This window comes from Lacerta agilis, chromosome 4 (genome assembly GCF_009819535.1).
Source record: "Lacerta agilis isolate rLacAgi1 chromosome 4, rLacAgi1.pri, whole genome shotgun sequence".
NCBI classification, from domain to species: Eukaryota; Metazoa; Chordata; class Lepidosauria; order Squamata; family Lacertidae; genus Lacerta; species Lacerta agilis.
The window spans coordinates 4383605-4403775 of record NC_046315.1 but is presented as its reverse complement, the minus strand read 5'-3'; the positions used below and the strand labels follow the sequence as shown (position 1 = coordinate 4403775).

The following is a 20171-nucleotide window of genomic DNA, read 5'->3' as shown; positions in this document are numbered from 1 at the left end:
GCACTATATAAAATTAACATATCATACATCCCTTTCCAGATATGCATGAACAGATCTTGTGTTGACCGGGCCGTTTTGAATTATGACTGTGATTTTTCAAAATGTAGCAACAGAGGGGTAAGTAGTAAAAAAGAAGAAAATATGCCATCCCTTGAGACCTGCTCAGGTTAATGTTGAACCCCCAATTTATCTGTGGAAAGAGGAGATAACCTCAGTGTTTGACTATTGCGTTGTGATGCAGAACATGGGCTCCTTGCTGTGAAGTGCTTAGGTAGGTGGCTAGAGTGATGGTGGGGAAAGGCACCAGACTATGGGTTAGAGCCCATTTTAAAGCCTATTGCGTTGTGATGAGGGTAACAAAGGAGTTGTTTTCAGTACTGTTGCAGGCAGAGTTGTTGGTGGTAGAGGGGTTGTTGCATTCTGGAACCCAGGACAGCAAGGGGGAGCCTGTAGCAACTTCCTATGAAGCATTTGGAGGAAGAAGTGTGAGGGGCAAGGCCTCCTTCCACCTGCCTAGCTCCATCCTCTAGTCTCTGCTTCTCAATTTGTATTGTATGTGGCTTCCTGTTGTTTTATTGATTATAGTTTAGAAATTATTTATTGCAATTGTTGAGTGGATTTCTGTTTAACTTTTATATGTTGATATTATTGTTATTTTATACTGTTCTAATGATTGTTGAATGTTACTTTTTGATGTAGGTTGCTTATTTTAAAGTTTTGTTTTATTATCACATTTTGTATTGTATTAAATTGTTATAAGATGTACATTTTTTGTTTCTTCAGCTTGTAAACCGCCTTGAGCATTGTAAGATAGAAAGACGGTACCTGTATACAAATTAAAAATGATGATGATTTGCAAAACAAAAACACGTTGACAAGAACATTCCTTTTACAACAGGCTTTTTTGTTTGTTTGTTTGTTTGTTTGTTTTACATCTGCTGCCTTTCCCAGTGGCAAACCTGCACTTTCCATCCTTGTGGAAGTTCTTGTTTGAATGCAGTATTGGCCAAGTAGGTTATCATAGAATCATAGAGTTGGAAGAGACCACAAGGGCCATCCAGTCCAACCCCCTGCCAAGCAGGAAACGTTATATGTGCCACTTGCTGCCTGACACCTCCAAAACATCTGCATTATATACATTATTTAAACATTGGGCCCCACATAATTGCCTAATTCCGGGATACTCCTGTATGCCAATCAGGTTGTGGATTCACTTCCACCTGGAGCTAGATTGGGTGGCTCCTGTGGACCAATCAGACTGCTGCATTCTGGGTCCTATTGTTCTAGGACCAATCAGACTGCTGCATTATGAATCGTATTGTTCTAGGACCAATCAGGCTGCTGCATTCTGGATCCTATTCTAGGACCAATCAGACTGCTGCATTCTGAATCGTATTGTTCTAGGACCAATCAGGCTGCTGCATTCTGAATCGTATTGTTCTAGGACCAATCAGACTGCTGCATTCTGGATCCTATTGTTCTAGGACCAATCAGACTGCTGCATTCTGAATCCTATTGTTCTATGACCAATCAGACTGCTGCATTCTGGATCCTATTCAACTCAGTCCATAACAACACCCTTTATGTTTTCCAGGTGTGCAACAGCAAGAGAAACTGCCATTGTTCTTATGGATGGGCCCCTCCCTTCTGCTCTGGCAGAGGGTTCGGTGGGAGCATTGACAGTGGGCCGCCTCCGAGTAATGTGAGTAAGTATCCATTGGGTTTGGTACTTTGGCTCTTTGCTTTCAAGGGGATTTGCCAGATCCAGTCACTAAAGGACATTCTTGCCTGTGCTTCAGCTACAGATCCCCCAGCCCTACAAAAGCTGGAAGTCGTGACTGCTTGCAGGTCTGAACATATAAAATACTTTGTTCTTTCTCATTTTTGCCTGCAGTGGCTACCAGTCTTGTCACTGTGACGGGCACCCTGGCTGGGTTGCTTCTCCTTGCTCTGGGTTTTGTTGCCACACTTAAGAGAATGCAATTGGGGGCTTGGTAAGTAAATGTTTCCTTCAGGATAAGGCTGACTGTGATATAACTGTGTGGTTATATCTCAAGACAAGAAAAGACAGCTGTTCATTGTTTTGCTGCAACACTGGAACCATATTGAAGGGCTACTAACTTCTCTGTGGTTTTCATCAATAGGTTTGCTAGAGTGATCTGGAAAAGAATAGGATCAGGAGATACAGTAAGTTACCGAAAGCTCTTTTCTGGGAGGTGCTAGTCCAAAAGACCTACAAATCCAGATTCTTATTACTGACCACAGAGGAGGAAGTCTGTGAATGTCGATGATCCACCAAAATTTCAAATATTTCCTTTAGAACATTGTCCTGCAAAACATAGATCTTAAGGTCAAATCTGTTCTCTTTTAAACATTCTATATCTGTTCCACTTACCTTTGCCAGACTTTAATCTTTGGAATAATAAAAAAAAGTCCTGAGCCAGGTACCATAAAGTGTGGCTTCACTGGGCTTCCTGTACCTTATCTTGCAGATTTATGCTTTCTTTATGATTGAAAAATAGTTAAACTAGGAAAGGCTCTGAACTCAGCAGCAGTCAACTGCTCCTTCAAATAGGAAACAAACAACAAAAGATGTTTGTACAATGTTGCAGGGACTAGTAACATTCTTGCACCATCCTTAAAAGAGATTTTTAACTCAATAACAGCCAGTTATTAGTGAGTCCCCTCACATCCCCTCACCATCACATGTCTAATAGTGAGTACCCTCACACCCCAAACTTTTTACAACCTTTGTGAGAGTTCTGTAAAAGTGGAAGAAATTCTCCACCCACCTTCTCTGGAAAATGCCCTATAAATTTACCTCATCACTGTCCCAGCTGAGACATTTTGTGAGCCAAATGGGATATACTAACCCTTGTTTCTTATCTTTTAGGGATCACAAGCAAGCCTCGGGTCAGAATGTAGCATGTCACTGAAAAGCCAAGAGTCGGGCTTTGACATAACAACTGAAACTAGAGTGTGCTGCTAGACAGAAGAAAATAACAGGTGCTCCCAAGAGAGATGTATTGTGTCTCATCAATTTCCTCAGTGTTGTTTGGTCTGCTTGAAGCTTTTCTGTTGTTGAATCTTTGTTTTTTTGCCTTCCCACACTTCAAATAAAATGAGCTCCCTCTTTTGAACATTGCACATTATGTGCCATTTATGTGGTTTGTTCTGCATGTGTGTACAGTGGCACCTCGGGTTACAGATGCTTCAGGTTACAGACGCTTCAGGTTACAAACTCCGCTAACCCAGAAATAGTACCTCGTGTTAAGACCTTTGCTTCAGGATGAGAACAAAAATTGCGCGGCAGCCGGAGGCCCTATTAACTAAAGTGGTACTTCAGGTTAAGAACGGACCTCCAGAACGAATTAAGTTCTTAACCTGAGGTACCACTGTATGTCAGGCATGAGCTGCCACAGTGACTTGGAGAAAACAACATGTTGCATTCTTCTGTTCCAAGGGATTTGTTTCAAAATAACCCCCACCCCACCCCACCCCACCCTTCCAAATCTGGCTGAAGATGTCTGATTTACTTCCACAAACATCTAAAGAAGCAGGTTCTAAGCCACCGACTTTTAATGCCACAGGAAAAATGTATGTGATCCTTTAAAGCAGTGATGGCCAAACTTGCCCTCCAGCTGTTTTGGGACTACAATTCCCATCATCCCTGAGCACTGGTCCTGTTAACTAGGGATGATGGGAGTTGTAGTCCCAAAACATCTGGAGGGCAAGTTTGGCCACTGCTTTAAAGCCGTCCAGTGTTTTCCTTACTTCTGAAGAAAAGGCACGGGCAATGCATCTGCTCCAATGTTTCAATCTCCTGGTTTTAAAATACTGTAGTACAGTATGTTACTAGCGTGGGGAAATACTCCAAGTGCATTCATCTATCCGGCCACCAGGTGTCACAGTTGCCTTATATTGACCATCTGAGAGCATTTTTCAGAGATGAAAACATGGAGGCGTGGCTGTATGTAATGAGCCCCCAATTTCCTTCAAAAATGCCACATCTCTTACTATCACTGGTATTCTGTACAGAACATCAAGAAATGACACAATCTCTCCCTGGAGAGCTTATGAGACAACTAAATTGGATGACTGTTGGAGTCCCTTCGAACTCTACAGTTCTAGGATTGTAAGGCAGGAGTGGGAAATAAGCTGGGCTGCCTTCTCTCCTCCCCCCCCCCTTTGCAGGAATCTTGTATGTATCCCAGTCATGTGACAAAAAGAAAATCAGCAGGTCAACTCTCACCAGCATGATCTCTGTGTGAGGAAAATATTGGAAACCAAGCCTTAGGAGGAACGGTTGAAGGAACTGGGTATGTTTAGCCTCGAAAAAAGGGGACTGACAGGATGTTGTTGTTTAGTCATTCAGTCGTGTCTGCCTCTTCGTGACCCCATGGACCAGAGCACGCCAGGCACTCTTGTGTTCCACTGCCTCACACAGTTTGGTCAGACTCATATTGGTAGCTTCGAGAACACTGTCCAGCCATCTCGTCCTCTGTCATCCCCTTCTCCTTGTGCCCTCCATCTTTCCTAACATCAGGGTCTTTTCTAGGGAGTCTTCACTTCTCATGAGGTGGCCAGAGTACTGGAGTCTCAACTTCAGGATCTGTCCTTCCAGTGAGCACTCAGGGCTGATTTCCTTCAGAATGGATCGGTTTGATCTTCTTGCAGTCCATGGGACTCTCAAGAGTCTCCTCCAGCACCATAATTCAAAAGCATCAATTCTTCGGCGATCAGCCTTCTTTATGGTCCAGCTCTCACTTCCGTACATTACTACTGGGGAAACCATAGCTTTAACTATACGGAGCTTTGTCGGCAAGGTGATGTCTCTGCTTTTTAGACGTTGTCTAGGTTTGTGATTGCTGTCTAGGTTTGACATTGCATGACTGACAGGATAGCTGTCTTCAAATATCTCAAGGACTGTCACATGGAAGAGAGAACAAGCTTGTTTTCTCCTGCTCTAGAGGGTAGGGCTGGATGTAGACACGTCAAAGAAGCAATTCAGTTAAACGCCTTGCAAACTCATACAGTGAAATCCGGTAGGGAAAGGCAGGACTCCAAAGCGCTATCTGGTGCCACAGTGTTATATTGCATATAAAAAGGGTTATATTGCATATAAAAAGACTCTGGGGTTGCAGCGCTCATCTCGCTTTACTGGCCGAGGGAGCCGGCTTCCGGGTCATGTGGCCAGCATGACTAAGCCGCTTCTGGTGACCCAGAGCAGTGCACAGAAATGCCGTTTACCTTCCCGTCTGAGTGGTACCTATTTATCTACTTGCACTTTGATGTGCTTTCGAACTGCTAGGTGGGCAGGAGCAGGGACCGAACAACGGGAGCTCACCCTGTCGCAGAGGGATTCGAACTGCCAACGATTGACAAGCCCTAGGCTCAGTGGTTTAACCCACAGCGCCACCCGTGTCCCTGTATCGCATATACAACGCCTATAAAACGCTTTTTCTTTACCAATCTAGCTGAGTCTCGTAGGACTCGAACCAATGGCTTCAAGTTACCAAATGTAAATTCTGACTAAAAGTACAGAAAAAGCTTTCTGGCAGAGCTGATTGACAGGGGAACGGTCTCCCTCTGAATGCTTTCCTCATTCTGCTTTCTGCGATGTCTTCAGGGCCGGATTTAGGTTTGATGAGGCCCTAAGATACTGTAGATAATGGGGCCCTTTATATGTCCAGCTGTCCTTTGTCAACAACAAATGTTCTCTGTTTTTTGTGTTGAATATATGCTACCGGTATATGGTAATTTATGGACCTAATAGGTCTCTAAAGCCATTTGCACATAACAAAATACGTATTTTATCAAAGTAATTGTTGAACTGAAATACAATTAAGAGGAAGTTCTGTTTATCTTATATTTTGGAAATGTACACCTAGTTTTTCTTCCTTTAATTTTGGGGGGCCTCCAAGAGAGTGGGGCCCTAAGCTATAGCTTGTTTAGTTTATACGTAAATCCTCCACTTCCAGCGCTCTAAGCCTCGCCGACTCTTCCTCGGGGCGGCGACTCCGGGGGGATTCCCCCGCTCTGGCCCCTCCTCCAGGCGTCGACGTCACTGGGAGTTCCCTCCCCCTTTGGCCGCGCGTCGCCTTTTGTCATCCGGGACTGCGGCGGGGCGCCATGGCCGAGAGCGGCGGCGGCAGCGCCCGGCTGTGTCGCCGCTGCTGGAAGCGCCACATCGTCCGGCAGCTGCAGCAGCGGGATCGGGCGCAGAAGGCGCGCTTCCTCGACCTGGTGCAGGCCTGTGAGTCGGCGGGGCGCAGCCGGGGCCCGGAGGGAGGGCAGGGCCGGCGGGGCCTTCTGCACGTGCCCAGAGGCACTCTTGCCAGCCACTCCCCCTGCGCTTCCGGGGAGCGGCGGCTGCGGAGGGAGCCAGGGGTCCCGAGGTGTGGGCGTGCAGGTTTGCGCCGCTGATCTCCGCAGGTGCCCAGCCGGCTCCCGTGCTTAGGGACCAAGCCCCGGGAGGCGCGCGAGCATGTGCAGAGTGCAGAGAAAGTTAGTCCGAGAAAAGGCAGCAGGGAGAGGGAGCAGCGCCGCTTGCACAGACGGACATTTGCTGCCCAAACCCTTAATAATGCAGAGTTATTTTGCTTCCGGCATATATTTTTTTAATATTTTTTTTGTGTGTGCGTGTGTTTTGTTCAAAGCGCCGTGAGCCACAACCACCACCCAGAAAGGTAAACGTCACATTTTCTGCGCTCTTCTTAACAAGGCAACGTTTTTATTGCAGCCATACGGGAAGACAACGCCACCAATTGAGGTGTTTAAAAGGATGGGAGGAATAAGGAAAAGGAGAGAGGGTGGAATTAAAAGAAAACATTTCTATACTTGCTGTCTTCTGCGTGCTTCTCTTCCCCACTTCCTCATCCCTTGTAACAGGGAATATCTTTCAGTTTTTATTTTTAGCAAGATCCAAAAGGACCACCCCCCCCCCCCCAGGATCCTAGGATTCCTCATCATATTGCAGAGGATGCAACTCCTGAATCCTTGTCCAATTTTTGGACCCCTCCATCTCCCCTTTCCCTCCAGATTGACACCTGCTTGCTGCCTGGATTGACAATGACCATGTGATTTGTGGCACTGGAATGTTTAATTCCCCATTGGGAAGTGTCATAACAAAGAAAGTTGGGTTTGACTCCATAGGATCTCCTTTATTAACAAGAAGCACAGTACAGTACCCCCTTTTTAATAGCAGCACAGTGATTTGCTGTCCGTCTCAGTCACAGCTGCTGCTAAGGAGAAATTACCTTGACACTAGATTGAAGTGGTTACCCTCTGGATGCGAGCTTTATGTAAAAAGATTTTCCAAGTTTGTTTTGGGAACATGAGTGCCTGCAAGACTTTAACATCTGTGCGTGCATTTGTCCTGGAAGACAATACTGTGTGCTTGGTAGCTTTTTAATTTTATTTTTAAAAATCAATATAGTTTTGTTTTGTTTTTTGAGGAAACCAAACAAAACCCAGAAGATTTCCCAGAACTAAACAGGCATTTTGGTTTTAAGTTGGTGCCTTGTTGCGGCCAGCAGAGTCATGGCACACACACACACACACACAGCTACTTTGTTTGCAGAAATCATATGGCTCCCCCAGAGGCTGGTCCATTGCAGCAACCCACCCTCAGACTCTAACCTAATATGTGATTGATTATGCGGGGCAGGGCTTATCTGTCCCCCTACCCACCCAATATGTTATTCAACTTGGCACCTCTGCTTGCATGCTAGCTTTCCGTCTGCAAGGTGTTTTTTTTTTAAATGTAGGAACATTCCACAAAGTATGCTCTTCCCTCACAGTCTGAAATGGTACAGCCCGGAGACAAGTTTGCCACCTCAATGAGAACTAGGTGCTTGGCTGAACGACTATTTGAATCCTGTCCGAGTGCAACGCTTGCACTCACTTTGTCCCTCTCATCAGTCGTTAGGAAAAAGAAATTGGGAAGGTGAACGGCAAAGAAGGGATTTCAATCTCTCCTTTTTAGCCTGCTGTTTGCTTTCACTGATGGAAGTGTCCCCTAGTCACGGCTGCTGGATAAATAATTGCCAGAGAAATGAGGATCTGCACAGTTCAGAGAGCGGGTGGCCTCATGGCTAAAGTAAGGTTACCAGATTTTTTTCAATGAATCCGGGGACACTTTTCAACTTCAATGGATTCTGTATGGGGACTGATTTGTAAATCCAGGGACTGTCTCTTGGAAACGGGGATGTTTGGTAACCTTAGGCTAAAGGATGTTGTTTGCCGCTGGCTCTGTGGGAGTAGCTAAGTTTGTGCTCCTGATTCATCCTAGTGTGACTCTTTTCGGTTCCTCTATTGAGGATGGGGGGGGGGGGCGGTTGCAGAGCCCTGAGGACTAGCTTGTTGGCGATTTATACATGGGAAGAGTTTGTTTGTAAGACCAAGTCACCAGAGGCATAGGAAGGTCAGGTGGTACCCGGTGCGGAAAATTTCTTCTCACCCCCCAATGACCCCCCCCTGCAAAAATGGTTTTACGTTATTTCATATTTTCTTACAAAGGAATAATAACAAGTAATAATAATAATAATAAACTTTTATTTATATCCCGCCCTCCCCAGCCAAAGTCGGGCTCAGGGTGGCTAACATCAGATACACAACATTGGTATAAAATCAAACAATAATTAAATTACCTCCTAAAAACATCTCAAAATCAAATCAAAGTCTAATTAGATGGTTTTCCACAGGGTTAGGGTTGGGAACAGTAAGTGCTCCGTCACAACATAGGAAAACAGCCAAGTAAACAGCTGTTTTGGTGGAGGAGGGTCAAGATATTAACCGATATGCATGAAATTTCATATATAGCTATATAATTCCTAGTATAGTAAGATAAGACCTTTGGAGCAGGCATTTTTTTTAAAAAAATGTTTTTTTTATGAACCGCCCTAGTAGGGCAGTAATTGTTCCTTGATAATTTGTCACCCTCTCCATTATGGAACATGGGGCGGCCCGCCCCCCCTAGGCCCCCCCCCTGCTACGCCCCTGCAAGTCACCAGCACCTGGGAAAGATTCTTTCGTGTTGCAGGTCTGTTCCACTGTGAACAGCTCTTCTGAATGTTTAGTCAGAATCTCCTTTCTTGCCATTTGATTCCACTAATTTGACTCCTACCATCCAGAGCAGGAGAAAACAAGATGGCTCCATCTTTCATGTGACAGCTCTTTAGATATATCTCCTCTCAGTCTCCTTTTTTCCAGGCTAAACATACCCAGCTCCTTCAACCGTTCCTCATCAGGCTTGGTTTCTAGACCCTTGATCATTCTTGGTCACCCTCCTCTGCACACCTTCCAGCTTGTAAACAACCATCTTATTTTTTTTTTTAAGAGATTTTATTATTTTATCATATAACAAAAAAGAAACAACATTAAACATACATAAACATAAACATAGAAAAACATAATAAACAATTCAACGATAAAAAACACAACATTAACATACCAAAGAAAAAAGAGAACTTATACAAACCTTATCAAATTCTTATCTTTGTTACTCTACTTATTTATACTTCTTAAGGGGACTTCCCCTGGTCCCTCCTCTGTCTTCAAAAACATATATACTTTTTAAGGTAGCTTCCTTTCTTTTTTCCATTATCTTATACTCAATATCCTAATGTTCTTTAAATTTATCTAAACCAATATATTTCTTAACTTATATTCTATATCTTAACACTTTCTTATACCAATAAATCCATCACATCAAAATTTCTTTTATAACCATTATAACTAACCTTATACTTCTAAAGCCGATTCTTATATATATTTCTGCTCAAATATTCAGACATTCAATTTCACGTGCTTAACTAAATAGTCCTTAAATTTCTTCCAATCTTGCGACACCTTCTCCTCCCTCTGGTCTCGGATTCTGGCGGTCAGGTCTGCGAGTTCCATAAACTCCATCAACTTCATCTGCCATTCTTCAATTGTTGGTATCTCTTCGCCCTTCCAGGCTCTTGCCAATAAGATTCTAGCCGCTGTCGTGGCATACATAAAAAACACTCTATCCTGACTGGGTATCTCTTCGTTGGTCATGCTCAAAAGAAATGCCTCTGGTTTCTTACAAAAGGTAATTTTCATTACCTTTTTAAGCTCATTATAAATCTTGTCCCAGAAGGCCTTTACCCCTGAACACGACCACCACATATGATAAAAGGTACCTTTCGACGATTTACATTTCCAACACACATCCGACATTTTGGAATTCATTCTAGCTATCTTAACTGGTGTCAGATACCATCTATATATCATTTTCATTACATTTTCTCTTAAACTATTGCATGCAGTAAAATTGATACCTTTCTGCCACAATCTCTCCCAGTCATCCATCATAATATTATGACCCACATCTTTTGCCCGTAAACAACCATCTTAAATTGTGGTGCCCAGAATTGGACACGGGACTCCAGGTGTGATCCGAATAGGTAAAGGTAAAGCGACCCCTGACCATTAGGTCCAGTCGTATCCGACTCTGGGGTTGTGGCGCTCATCTTGCATTACTGGCCGAGGGAGCCAGCATACAGCTTCCGGGTGATGTGGCCAGCAGGACTAAGCCGCTTCTGGCGAACCACGGCAGTGCAAGGAAACGGCGTTTACCTTCCCGCTGGAGTGGTACCTATTTATCTACTTGCACTTTTGATGTGCTTTCGAACTGCTAGGTGGGCAGGAGCTGGGACCGAGCAACGGGAGCTCACCCCGTCGCGGGGATTCGAACCGCCGACCTTCTGATCAGCAAGCCCTAGGCTCTGTAGAGTTGGACTATCACTTCCCTTGATCTGGACCCTTGACTTTTGTTGATTCAGCCTAGAATGGCATTTCTTCTTTTGCTGCTGCATCACACTGTTGGCTTGAGTTAAGCTTGTAGTCTACTAAGACCCCTTGATCCTTTCCACATGTACTACTGGCAAGCAAGGTGTGGGCCCCCATTGTTTGTGCATCTGGTTCTTCCTGCCTAAGTACAGAACCTGACATTTGTCCCTACTGACATTCATTTTCTTGGTTTGGGTCCAGCTCTTCAACCTGTTAAGAGCATCTTGAACCCTAATGCTGTCACCTGATTATCTACCACTCCCAGTTTTTGTGTCGTCTGCAAATTTGACTTTGTTGTTCAGTCGTTCAGTCGTGGCCGACTCTTCGTGACCCCATGGACCAGAGCACGCCAGGCACCCATATCCTCCACTGCCTCCCGCAGTTTGGCCAGACTCATGCCAGTCGCTTCGAGAACACTGTCCAACCATCTCATCCTCTGTCGTCCCCTTCTCCTTGTGCCCTCCATCTTTCCCAACATCAGGGTCTTTTCCAGGGAGTCTTCTCTTCTCATGAGGTGGCCAAAGTACTGGATCCTCAACTTCAGGATCTGCCCTTCCAGTGAGCACTCAGGGCTGATTTCTTTAAGGATGGATTAGTTTGATCTTCTTGCAGTCCATGGGGCTCTCAAGAGTCTCCTCCAGCACCATAATTCAAAAGCATCAATTCTTCGGCGATCAGTCTTCTTTATGGTTCAGGTCTCACTTCCATACATCACTACTGGGAAAACCATAGCTTTAACTATACGGACCTTTGTCGGCAAGGTGATGTCTCTGCTTTTTAAGATGCTGTCTAGGTTTGTCATTGCTTTCCTCCCAAGAAGCAGGCGTCTTCTAATTTCGTGACTGCTGTCACCATCTGCAGTGATCATGGAGCCCAAGAAAGTAAAATTTGACTAGCATCCACTTAATTCATTCATGCAAGTCAAGGAGTTTTTGTTGAGGGATGGGTTGCTGAATATTCCCACCAGGCCGCTGTTTCTCAGCCCTACATGTTTGCTAATTAGCAAAGCAAAAACTGCAGGAAGCCTGTGATTAAGATCTCTTGGTTTCTATCCAGGCCTTGATTCTGGTTCCGGGTAATCCACATATTCAAAGGTCTCTTTGTTTTATCTACAGCTATATAAAAGATGACGCGAGTGGAAAACCCCATCAATTACCTTATCACTTCTTCAATTAGTGCACTGATCCAATCTTCACTTTCTCTCTTGTGCGATTAAGAAATAACATTCGCCAAAGTAAATAGAGACTCTGGCTAACAAAGAAGAGTTGTCACAAGGGGAATGGCCCATTAATTCATTTCCCGGTGTGATTTAAAAACGCTTTTATCCCCTGGTTTCGACATCGCTAGAGAAAGGAGAAGTGAGCAGTTGGCATTCGTTTGGCCTCGCTGCTCTGTGACCACAAATGGGTGTATGTCCTGCTAGCTGGAAGGACCCTCCCCTCCACCCATGTGATCCTGCCCATGTGCAAAGATCCTCGACAAAAGTACCTGCCCGTGTCTGAAGCAATATTTTGCAATATTCGCTCCCTGGGAAGGGTCTGCTCCGTCTCATCTTAGAATCATAGAATCCTAGAGTTGGAAGAGACCCCAAGGGCCATCCAGTCCAACCCCCTGCCAAGCAGGAAACACCATCCAAGCATTCCTGACAGATGGCTGTCAAGCCTCCGCTTCAAGACCTCCAAAGAAGGAGACTCCACCACACTCCTTGGTAGCAAATTCCACTGTTGAACAGCTCTCACTGTCAGGAAGTTCTTCCTAATGTTTAGGCGGAATCTTCTTTCTTGTAGTTTGAATCCATTGCCCCATGTCCGCTTCTCTGGAGCAGCAGAAAACAACCTTCCTCCCTCCCCCTTCTCTTCTCCAGGCTAAACATACCCAGCTCCCTAAGCCGTTCCTCATAAGGCATCGTTTCCAGGCCTTTGACCATTTTGGTTGCCCTCTTCTGGACACGTTCCAGCTTGTCAGTATCCTTCTTGACCTGTGGTGCCCAGAACTGGACACAGTATTCCAGGTGAGGTCTGACCAGAGCGGAATACAGTGGTACTATTACTTCCCTTGATCTAGACGCTATACTCCTCTTGATGCAGCCCAGAATTGCATTGGCTTTTTTAGCTGCTGCATCACACTGTTGACTCATGTCAAGTTTGTGTTTCTTCTACAAGCTGAAGAACTCAGTCCTGCCTGAAAGGCATCTTGCTATCTCTCTTCACAGGCTTAGCATGATTTCTCCTGAGCTATCCTGCATCATTTAAAATATTGATGGTTGCAATTAAACTAAGGCAGGAAATGCCTGCTGTAGCTCCATCAAAATCACCCCCTCCCCCGCTTACGAAAAGGGCAATGAGATCATCTTTGTTTTCCTGCCTGCTAAAAGCATTGCTAATTTGTACTGTTTGCGGATTAGTAGACCAATGAAGGGAACATTCCTTTTAATAATAATAATAATCTGTGTAAAAGGACATTCTTTGAAAAGGCAGAACAACGGCAAACAACTCTTGGAAATGTTGGGGAACGCCCCTCTTCCTCTGAGCGGGCTCAAGCCAAGCATGGCTTTTCCTAATAGCTATGCTTTCGTTTTGGTCTTGGACAGTCGGCCCAGAAACATCGGGAGCTACCCAGCCAGTCCCTTGATCCATCTAGCTGTATATTTTCTTACACGATCGGAAGGTCGGTGGTTCGAATCCCCGTGACGGGGTGAGCTCCCGTTGCTTTTGCCAACCTAGCTGTCAGGATCTTCCCAAGTGTTGCTCACGAGTAACGACAGAGCCTTCAGTAGCTAAGGCTATTTATTGTACATTGCTATTTACAGTGTGGAGCTTGTTCAAAACATGACCGCTCAGTCACTTGCAGAATCCGGAAGTGCCCCTCTCCAGTTTCCCGCCCAGCACCAAAGTCTCGGCACCCTAAAACAACGTCTGTGGTGCCTCCTGACCCCCCGCTGTCCTGGCGCTGGAAGCGGCAGCTCTTCCTCAGATCCTCTCTGGCTGGCGGTGCTGGGTCTTTGCCCAGAGTCTCCAAGCCCCTGAAACCTCCTCCTCCCTTGGAGAGAGCTCAGGGGAACTGCTAGAGGAGGAGGAGTCCGTCGACAGAAGCGGCTTGGGTTCCCTGTAACGTAGAGAGCCCTCCTCTTGCGAAGACCTGCTCTCCCATTCCTCCTCGTGAGCAGGACCTCCAACCAGCCCTTCCCCTCGAGTAGTCCTCCTGTCCCTCTCCTCCTCGAGAGGAGGACCTCTCTCCCCTCGCTCCTCCCAAGGAATACCCTTGCCCCGGCTCTCCTCCCGAGTAGGTCCTCCCCTCTCCCTCTCCTCGCGAGGAGCCGGGCAATCCCTGAGACTAGCAGTTCGAAAGCACACCAGCGCAAGTAGATAAATAGGTTCTGCTGTGGTGGGAAGGTAAACGGCGTTTCCGTGCGCTGCTCTGGTTTCCATCACGGTGTTCCGTTGCACCAGAAGCGGTTTACTCATGCTGGCCACATGCTGGCCACAAACGCCGGCTCCCTCGGCCTCAAGCGAGATGAGTGCCACAACCCCAGAGTCACCTTTGACTAGACTTAACCATCCAGGGGTCCTTTTCCTTTTCGTTTACACAGGCTGGCAACGTCTGTACAAACAGGGTCCGTTCCCAGCCCTTCCTCAAGATGCTGGCAATGCATTTTGCATGCAGTGGTCTCTTCAAATGAGTCTGTCTATGCATCTGACTTCACGCAACGAACCCTGGGAAATACAGTTGCCTGGATTCTTTGATCAAAGTCCTGTGCTTCATATCTTGGAGCATCTGCCGGAGCCTGAGGATTTGAGACCTATCGACGGGGATGAGGAACAAGTTGGATAAATAAAGATGGTCCAGGGAAAGGAGGTCTTAAATCTGTGGTGGTGGGCATAGAATCATAGAGCTGTAGAGTTGGAAGGGACCCTGATAGTCACCTAATACCCTGAAATGGAGGAAGTGAGGGCCCTCCCCTGCATGCGGAGACAGGCTCCGGTGGATCATAGAATCATAGAATCCTAGAATCCTAGAGTTGGAAGAGACCCCAAGGGCCATCCAGTCCAACCCCCTGCCAAGCAGGAAACACCATCAAAGCATTCCTGACAGATGGCTGTCAAGCCTCCTCCGCTTAAAGACCTCCAAAGAAGGAGACTCCACCACACTCCTTGGCAGCAAATTCCACTGTCCAACAGCTCTTACTGTCAGGAAGTTCTTCCTAATGTTTAGGTGGAATCTTCTTTCTTGTAGTTTGAATCCATTGCTCCATGTCCGCTTCTCTGGAGCAGCAGAAAACAACCTTTCTCCCTCCTCTATATGGCATCCTTTATATATTTGAACATGGCTTTTGAACATGGCTTTTGAACATGGAGCGGACAAGACTAAGAGTGGGTCCAACGGTCAAGAAAGCGGCTTCTCCACATGCTGTAGAGCAGGGATAGGCAACCTAAGGCCCATGGGCCACAAATGGCCCATGGGGTAATTTAACATGCCCACGAGCCGCCCCCGAACCGAGCCGCCCACTAGGAAAGTCCCCGTGCGCTGCGCTAAACTGGTGCAACGTGGCGTGGGCAGGGGCAGAGCAAGGGGGTGGAGGGGCGGGCCGGCCCGGGTTCCAGGGGAGGGGGTGACACTTGGGCTGGCCCCACCCCACCCCGCCGACGGGCCCGGATGGGCCACGGGGCAGAGTAGCCTCACTCGGCCGGCCTGCGCGCGCTCTCCCTTTGTGCTGCTGGGTGGATGCAGCAGCGGAGGGGAGGAGCGTGCTGCAGGGCGATGTTCCGCCCCTGGGGTTGCCTCCTTTTTGCTGCCCTGGGCACCCGAGATGCACCGTTCGCCCCTGTGCGCGGGGACTCACTTCCATGGTGCTGGAAATCCTGTCTGCGCATGCTCAGATGCTGAAAATCGCACCTGGAAATCGTGTCTACGCACCCGCTGTAAATCGCGGCTGTGTTTTTTTAAATTTCTTCTAAAACCTGGGTCCAAAATTTTTGAATCACCCCGCAATGCCACCACATGTGTAAGAAAGTCATTTAAAAAATGATGAAATATAATATAAAGAAAAACCCGGAATTGTTCCTATTGGGAATTTTAGATGGAGAAATAAACAAGCAAGATGAAAAACTTTTCCATTATGCTACTGCTGCGGCCAGAACTTTGATAGCCCAATATTGGAAAAAGAAAGAAATGCCAGGAATTAAAGAATGGCAAGAAAAATTATTTAATTATATTGATCTGGCTAAACTAACTGATAAAATTAGAGGAAGTAGCGACCAAAAATTCCAACAAGACTGGGGAAAATTTGGAGAATACCTTAAAAAGCAATGCCCCACTGTGAAATGGCTCCATTTCTAGGCATTCTGTATTGTGAACAAAAGTGAAAAAGGAAAAATAGAAGGAAAAAGAATAGAGGGATTATAAAGAATATCAGAGTAGTAAAAAAGAAGTGTTAGATTGATGCCCTGGGACGATGACAAGTGGAAGCTTTGAATGAGGAGGAGATAACATAGAAAAGGAATAGATAAGAATGGACAGAAGAAGCAATAAAGAGGTATTGCTAAAGGTTAGTAGAAACTGATATATATGATTATTGAATATTGAATAGGATGTTATTATGTGGGTTTTATATTATTTTCATCGCAGATGTATGGTTTGTGCTATTTGTATATATAGTGAGGTTTTATCTAAGGAATAATTTAATTTGGTACTTTTAATTTTAATTTCTTTTTTTTGGAGTGGACGTTTATATTTTATTGGTTTTTTTTCTTCCGTATTAATACAATAAAGTTAATAAAAGAAAAAAGAAAAAAAAAAGAAAATCGCGGCTGTGCACGCAATCCAGCCCACGGAGGGATCTCCGCTGGAGTGAACCGGCCCAGGCGAGGTAAACCTTTGCCGACGCCTGCTGTAGAGGGAAGTGAGGGGCGGGTGGGGCTCGTCCACATGGGAGGAGAGCCCACCTAGGAGAAGGAAAACTCTGATCCTAAACCTCTGTTGCCTAGTGGGAGAAGAAAAGGCTAAGGGGTAAACCCTACACAAATCTGGAGCGGAGTCCCTAAGGCAGTTGGATGGTGCCTTGTATGCCTCCTTCTAGCAACTCCTGCAGCCAAGCTGGTGCCAAACGTCTTGCTCTTTGGACCACATCAGCGAGGCAGCCCAGGATCTCCTGGGAGGTCACTGTGGTTTGACTTCACCCCTAGAGGCATACTCCATTGCCTCTTGAGGCAGACAGATGCCAATATGTTCCTCATCCTTTCTCTGAGGAGCTCAGTGCAGTATATGAGGGTTTCGCAAGCACCTTGTAAGAGAGAGTGATGGACCCGTGGTCACCCTATGATCTTCATTGCCGGGAATTAAGAGGTGTTGGACAGTGGGATTTGCTGCCAAGGAGTGTGGTGGAGTCTCCTTCTTTGGAGGTCTTGAAGCGGAGGCTTGACAGCCATCTGTCAGGAATGCTTTGATGGTGTTTCCTGCTTAGCAGGGGGTTGGACTGGATGGCCCTTGGGATCTCTTCCAACTCTAGGATTCTATGATTCTGTGAATTTGAACCCCCAGGGCTCTGGCAGCCAGATGCCGGCCATCACCAGCCCCTCTCAATGTGCTGCAGCGCCACCAAGGCAGATGGACACAGGGAGGCATGACAAATTCTGGCGAACCGCAGACAAACGGGCGTGCAGGTTCCATTTTGGGGTGAGACCACACACACCAAAATGCGGAAGGGGAAATCGTTTTAGCATCTTTTCTGCAGAATGTCGCAACGTTCGAAAGAGCAGTAGGGAAACGATGTAGTGCAACGTAAGCCAGCCTCCCGGGAAGTAGGAACAGCCGCCGTTCCTTGGAGGAACCGGTGCAGTTTCAAAAGCCGGCACTGCTCAGTTTCTGTTTTCGTAAAGACGTTGCAAAGATTGTGCAAGGAGGTTGCAATCTTGTATGCGTGCACCTGAGAGTTCAGAAAGTCCCATTGAGCTCAGCAAGACCTGCTCCTGACAGGGCCATCTCGCCATAGGGGCTGGGAGGCGCGGCGCGCCAGGGCGCCGGGCCCCCCAGGGGCACCCCACGAGCCCGCCGGCATACCGGCTGCCCCCTCCCCAACCCACACCCGCCCACACGGGCGGGCGGGCGGGCGCTCGTGTGCCGGCGGGTGGGCTGCAAACCGGCCGCCCTCCGGAGCCCCAGCTGGAGCGCTGGGAAGGGCGCGCAAAGCCCCGTTCCACTCCAGCACCACACCCCTCATCCCCTGCTCGCCCCCCCCTCCTGAGGGGGCGGCCAGCACAGGAGGGAGGCGGGCGGAGAGGCGGTACGCCAGGGGCGCCGAGGGATCGCCGCGCCACGGTGGCCGATCCCTCTAAAACGGCCCTGGCTGCTTACCAGGTATGGATAGGAGCTGGGGTGGTCTAGCGGTTAGGGTGTCAGACTAAGACCTGGGAGACCTGGGTTCAAATCCCCACTTGTGGATGTGAAGCTCACTGGGTGACCTAGGGAGCCCTGTCAGTGCCTCTCAGCATAACCTAGTAGCCTTTGATAGCCTGTGAACTTGTCCCAACCTCTTTAAAATCCTTTCAGGTTAGGGGCCGCCACTGCCTCCTTAACAGCCGAGAGGGTCTGTAGGGAAAGAGCTGGTCTCACAGGTATTTGGGGCTTGACGTGAGTTGGAGTCGAGAAGCAGCTTCTGCATCCCGATCTAAACCACTGTGGTGTAGTGGAGCCAGTGTGGTGTAGTGGTTAAAAGTGGTAGACTCGTAATCTGGGGAACCGGGTTCGCGTCTCCGCTCCTCCACATGCAGCTGCTGGGTGACCTTGGGCTAGTCACACTTCTCTGAAGTCTCTCAGCCCCACTCACCTCACAGAGTGTTTGTTGTGGGGGAGGAAGGGAAAGGAGAATGTGAGCCGCGTTGAGACTCCTTCGGTAGTGAAAAAGCGGGATATCAAATCCAAACTCTTCCTCTTCTTCTTCTTCACTGTTTCCGTCCATTGATTCCAGTTGGTATACTCTGAGTATGACCAGTGTTGCTGTTATTGATACATCTGCCCCCTACCTCTGAGCATTTGGGGCTGGGAAACCTCAAGAAGTCGAAGCAAAACAATGGAGTCCAGCAGGTTTCCGTCTGTGCTTACCAGCAAACAGCGGTTAAATCAGCAGAGCAGGTTTTCTTCTTTGTGCAGCAAAGATTCTTGCCAGCAATATAAAGTCCGCGGATTCAAGCTTGTTCCTAATCTAGAAGCTTTATTTACATGCATAAATCACAGAACATTCCTGGGGAGACAGAACACAGCTTGTCCGGTCTCCGGTCAAAACCGAAAGTCAGAATGTACAGGCAGAAAATCAAAAGTGTCACATTTCACACAGGCTTCCGTTTACAGCAATAATGTCCCGGACGTGTGAAACGTATTCCCTGTGGGGCAGGGCGGACCTGTTGAGCTTATTAACCCTGTAAGCTTCAAACCTCACACTACCTTTCCTCTAAGGAGCTCAAGATGGTGTGAAGGCTTCCCCGCCTGGTCTTTGAGCCTCACAACAACCCTGTGAGGGAGACTAGGTGTGTCGAGAGATGGTGCATAGACCAAGGTCACCCACTGGGCTCCATGGCTGAGTGGGGATTCGAACTCTGCTCTCCCAGGCACTGGCGGAGGAAGGGGGCGGGGGGAGCGGTTCTCTCCGGGTACCATCTGTTCTGCCAAGGGGCAGGGTTCTCTTTTTTTTGAATCTGGATCCAATAAAACACACAGATGGAAGAAGAACACAAAAAAGTATGCTTTAATTTTCTAGATACAATCAGACAAACGTAGCGTACCTGACCAACGCCCAAACACAAATCTCCTCCTCTTCTGCCGCCCGGGGCTTCAAGAGAGCAGCGGGAGAGATCCCTCACACCAGAAACCCCACAGCACCCAAGACCTAGTCTGTGGCGAAGCCCCAATCTGTCCCCTCCATTCCCTTGCTTATATAGCTGACTTAAGTTTGATTGTTTTCACCTGGCCATCATGCACCATTCCCGAATGGTCAGGGAATCAGGCACCTGAGTGTGGCTTGGCCAAGGTCATTGGCAGCTGAAGGTGTTCTCGACTAATTGCATCCTCCTCACAAGCAACCTTACTTTGCTAATTAGAGGAGGAAAAGGGAATAGGACATGTAACCTGACTCCTCGTGATTACAAAGATCTTCCGCGAGTTTCCACTACACTCCACCCCTTAACATATCCTATTTCCTTTTCATCCTCGGTGTCATTTGATTGAGTATAGCCCACATAGGTTGCACCTTTGCATACAGCTGCTTAATTTTAACAAACAAAAAACAAGTGAAGATCATGGAAATACATATAATCACCAAAACAATGATAACCGGATGCAAGGCCAGGTTTAAAATATTGGTC

At 47.1% G+C, this 20171-nt stretch overlaps 2 protein-coding genes across 3 annotated transcripts in view; both read left to right on the top strand.

Moving 5' to 3' along the window:
- The window catches only part of LOC117045033 (disintegrin and metalloproteinase domain-containing protein 9-like), a gene marked incomplete at its 5' end in the record, with an annotated part of 40911 nt that extends 37764 nt beyond the window's left edge, over positions 1 to 3147 (top strand). The window contains 5 exons of the mRNA XM_033145820.1: positions 40 to 117; positions 1595 to 1706; positions 1895 to 1994; positions 2145 to 2187; positions 2894 to 3147. Of these exons, the coding sequence (XP_033001711.1) occupies positions 40 to 117; positions 1595 to 1706; positions 1895 to 1994; positions 2145 to 2187; positions 2894 to 2989 (429 nt within the window). The remainder of the gene's footprint in view (positions 1 to 39; positions 118 to 1594; positions 1707 to 1894; positions 1995 to 2144; positions 2188 to 2893) is intronic.
- A 2976-nt stretch (positions 3148 to 6123) lies between these two features.
- Positions 6124 to 20171, top strand: part of ATG16L2 (autophagy related 16 like 2) — a 72740-nt gene continuing 58692 nt past the window's right edge. For both annotated transcript variants that reach the window (XM_033145922.1, XM_033145921.1), the window contains exon 1: positions 6124 to 6256. In XM_033145922.1, the coding sequence (XP_033001813.1) occupies positions 6133 to 6256 (124 nt within the window). In that variant the 5' untranslated portion in view covers positions 6124 to 6132. The remainder of the gene's footprint in view (positions 6257 to 20171) is intronic.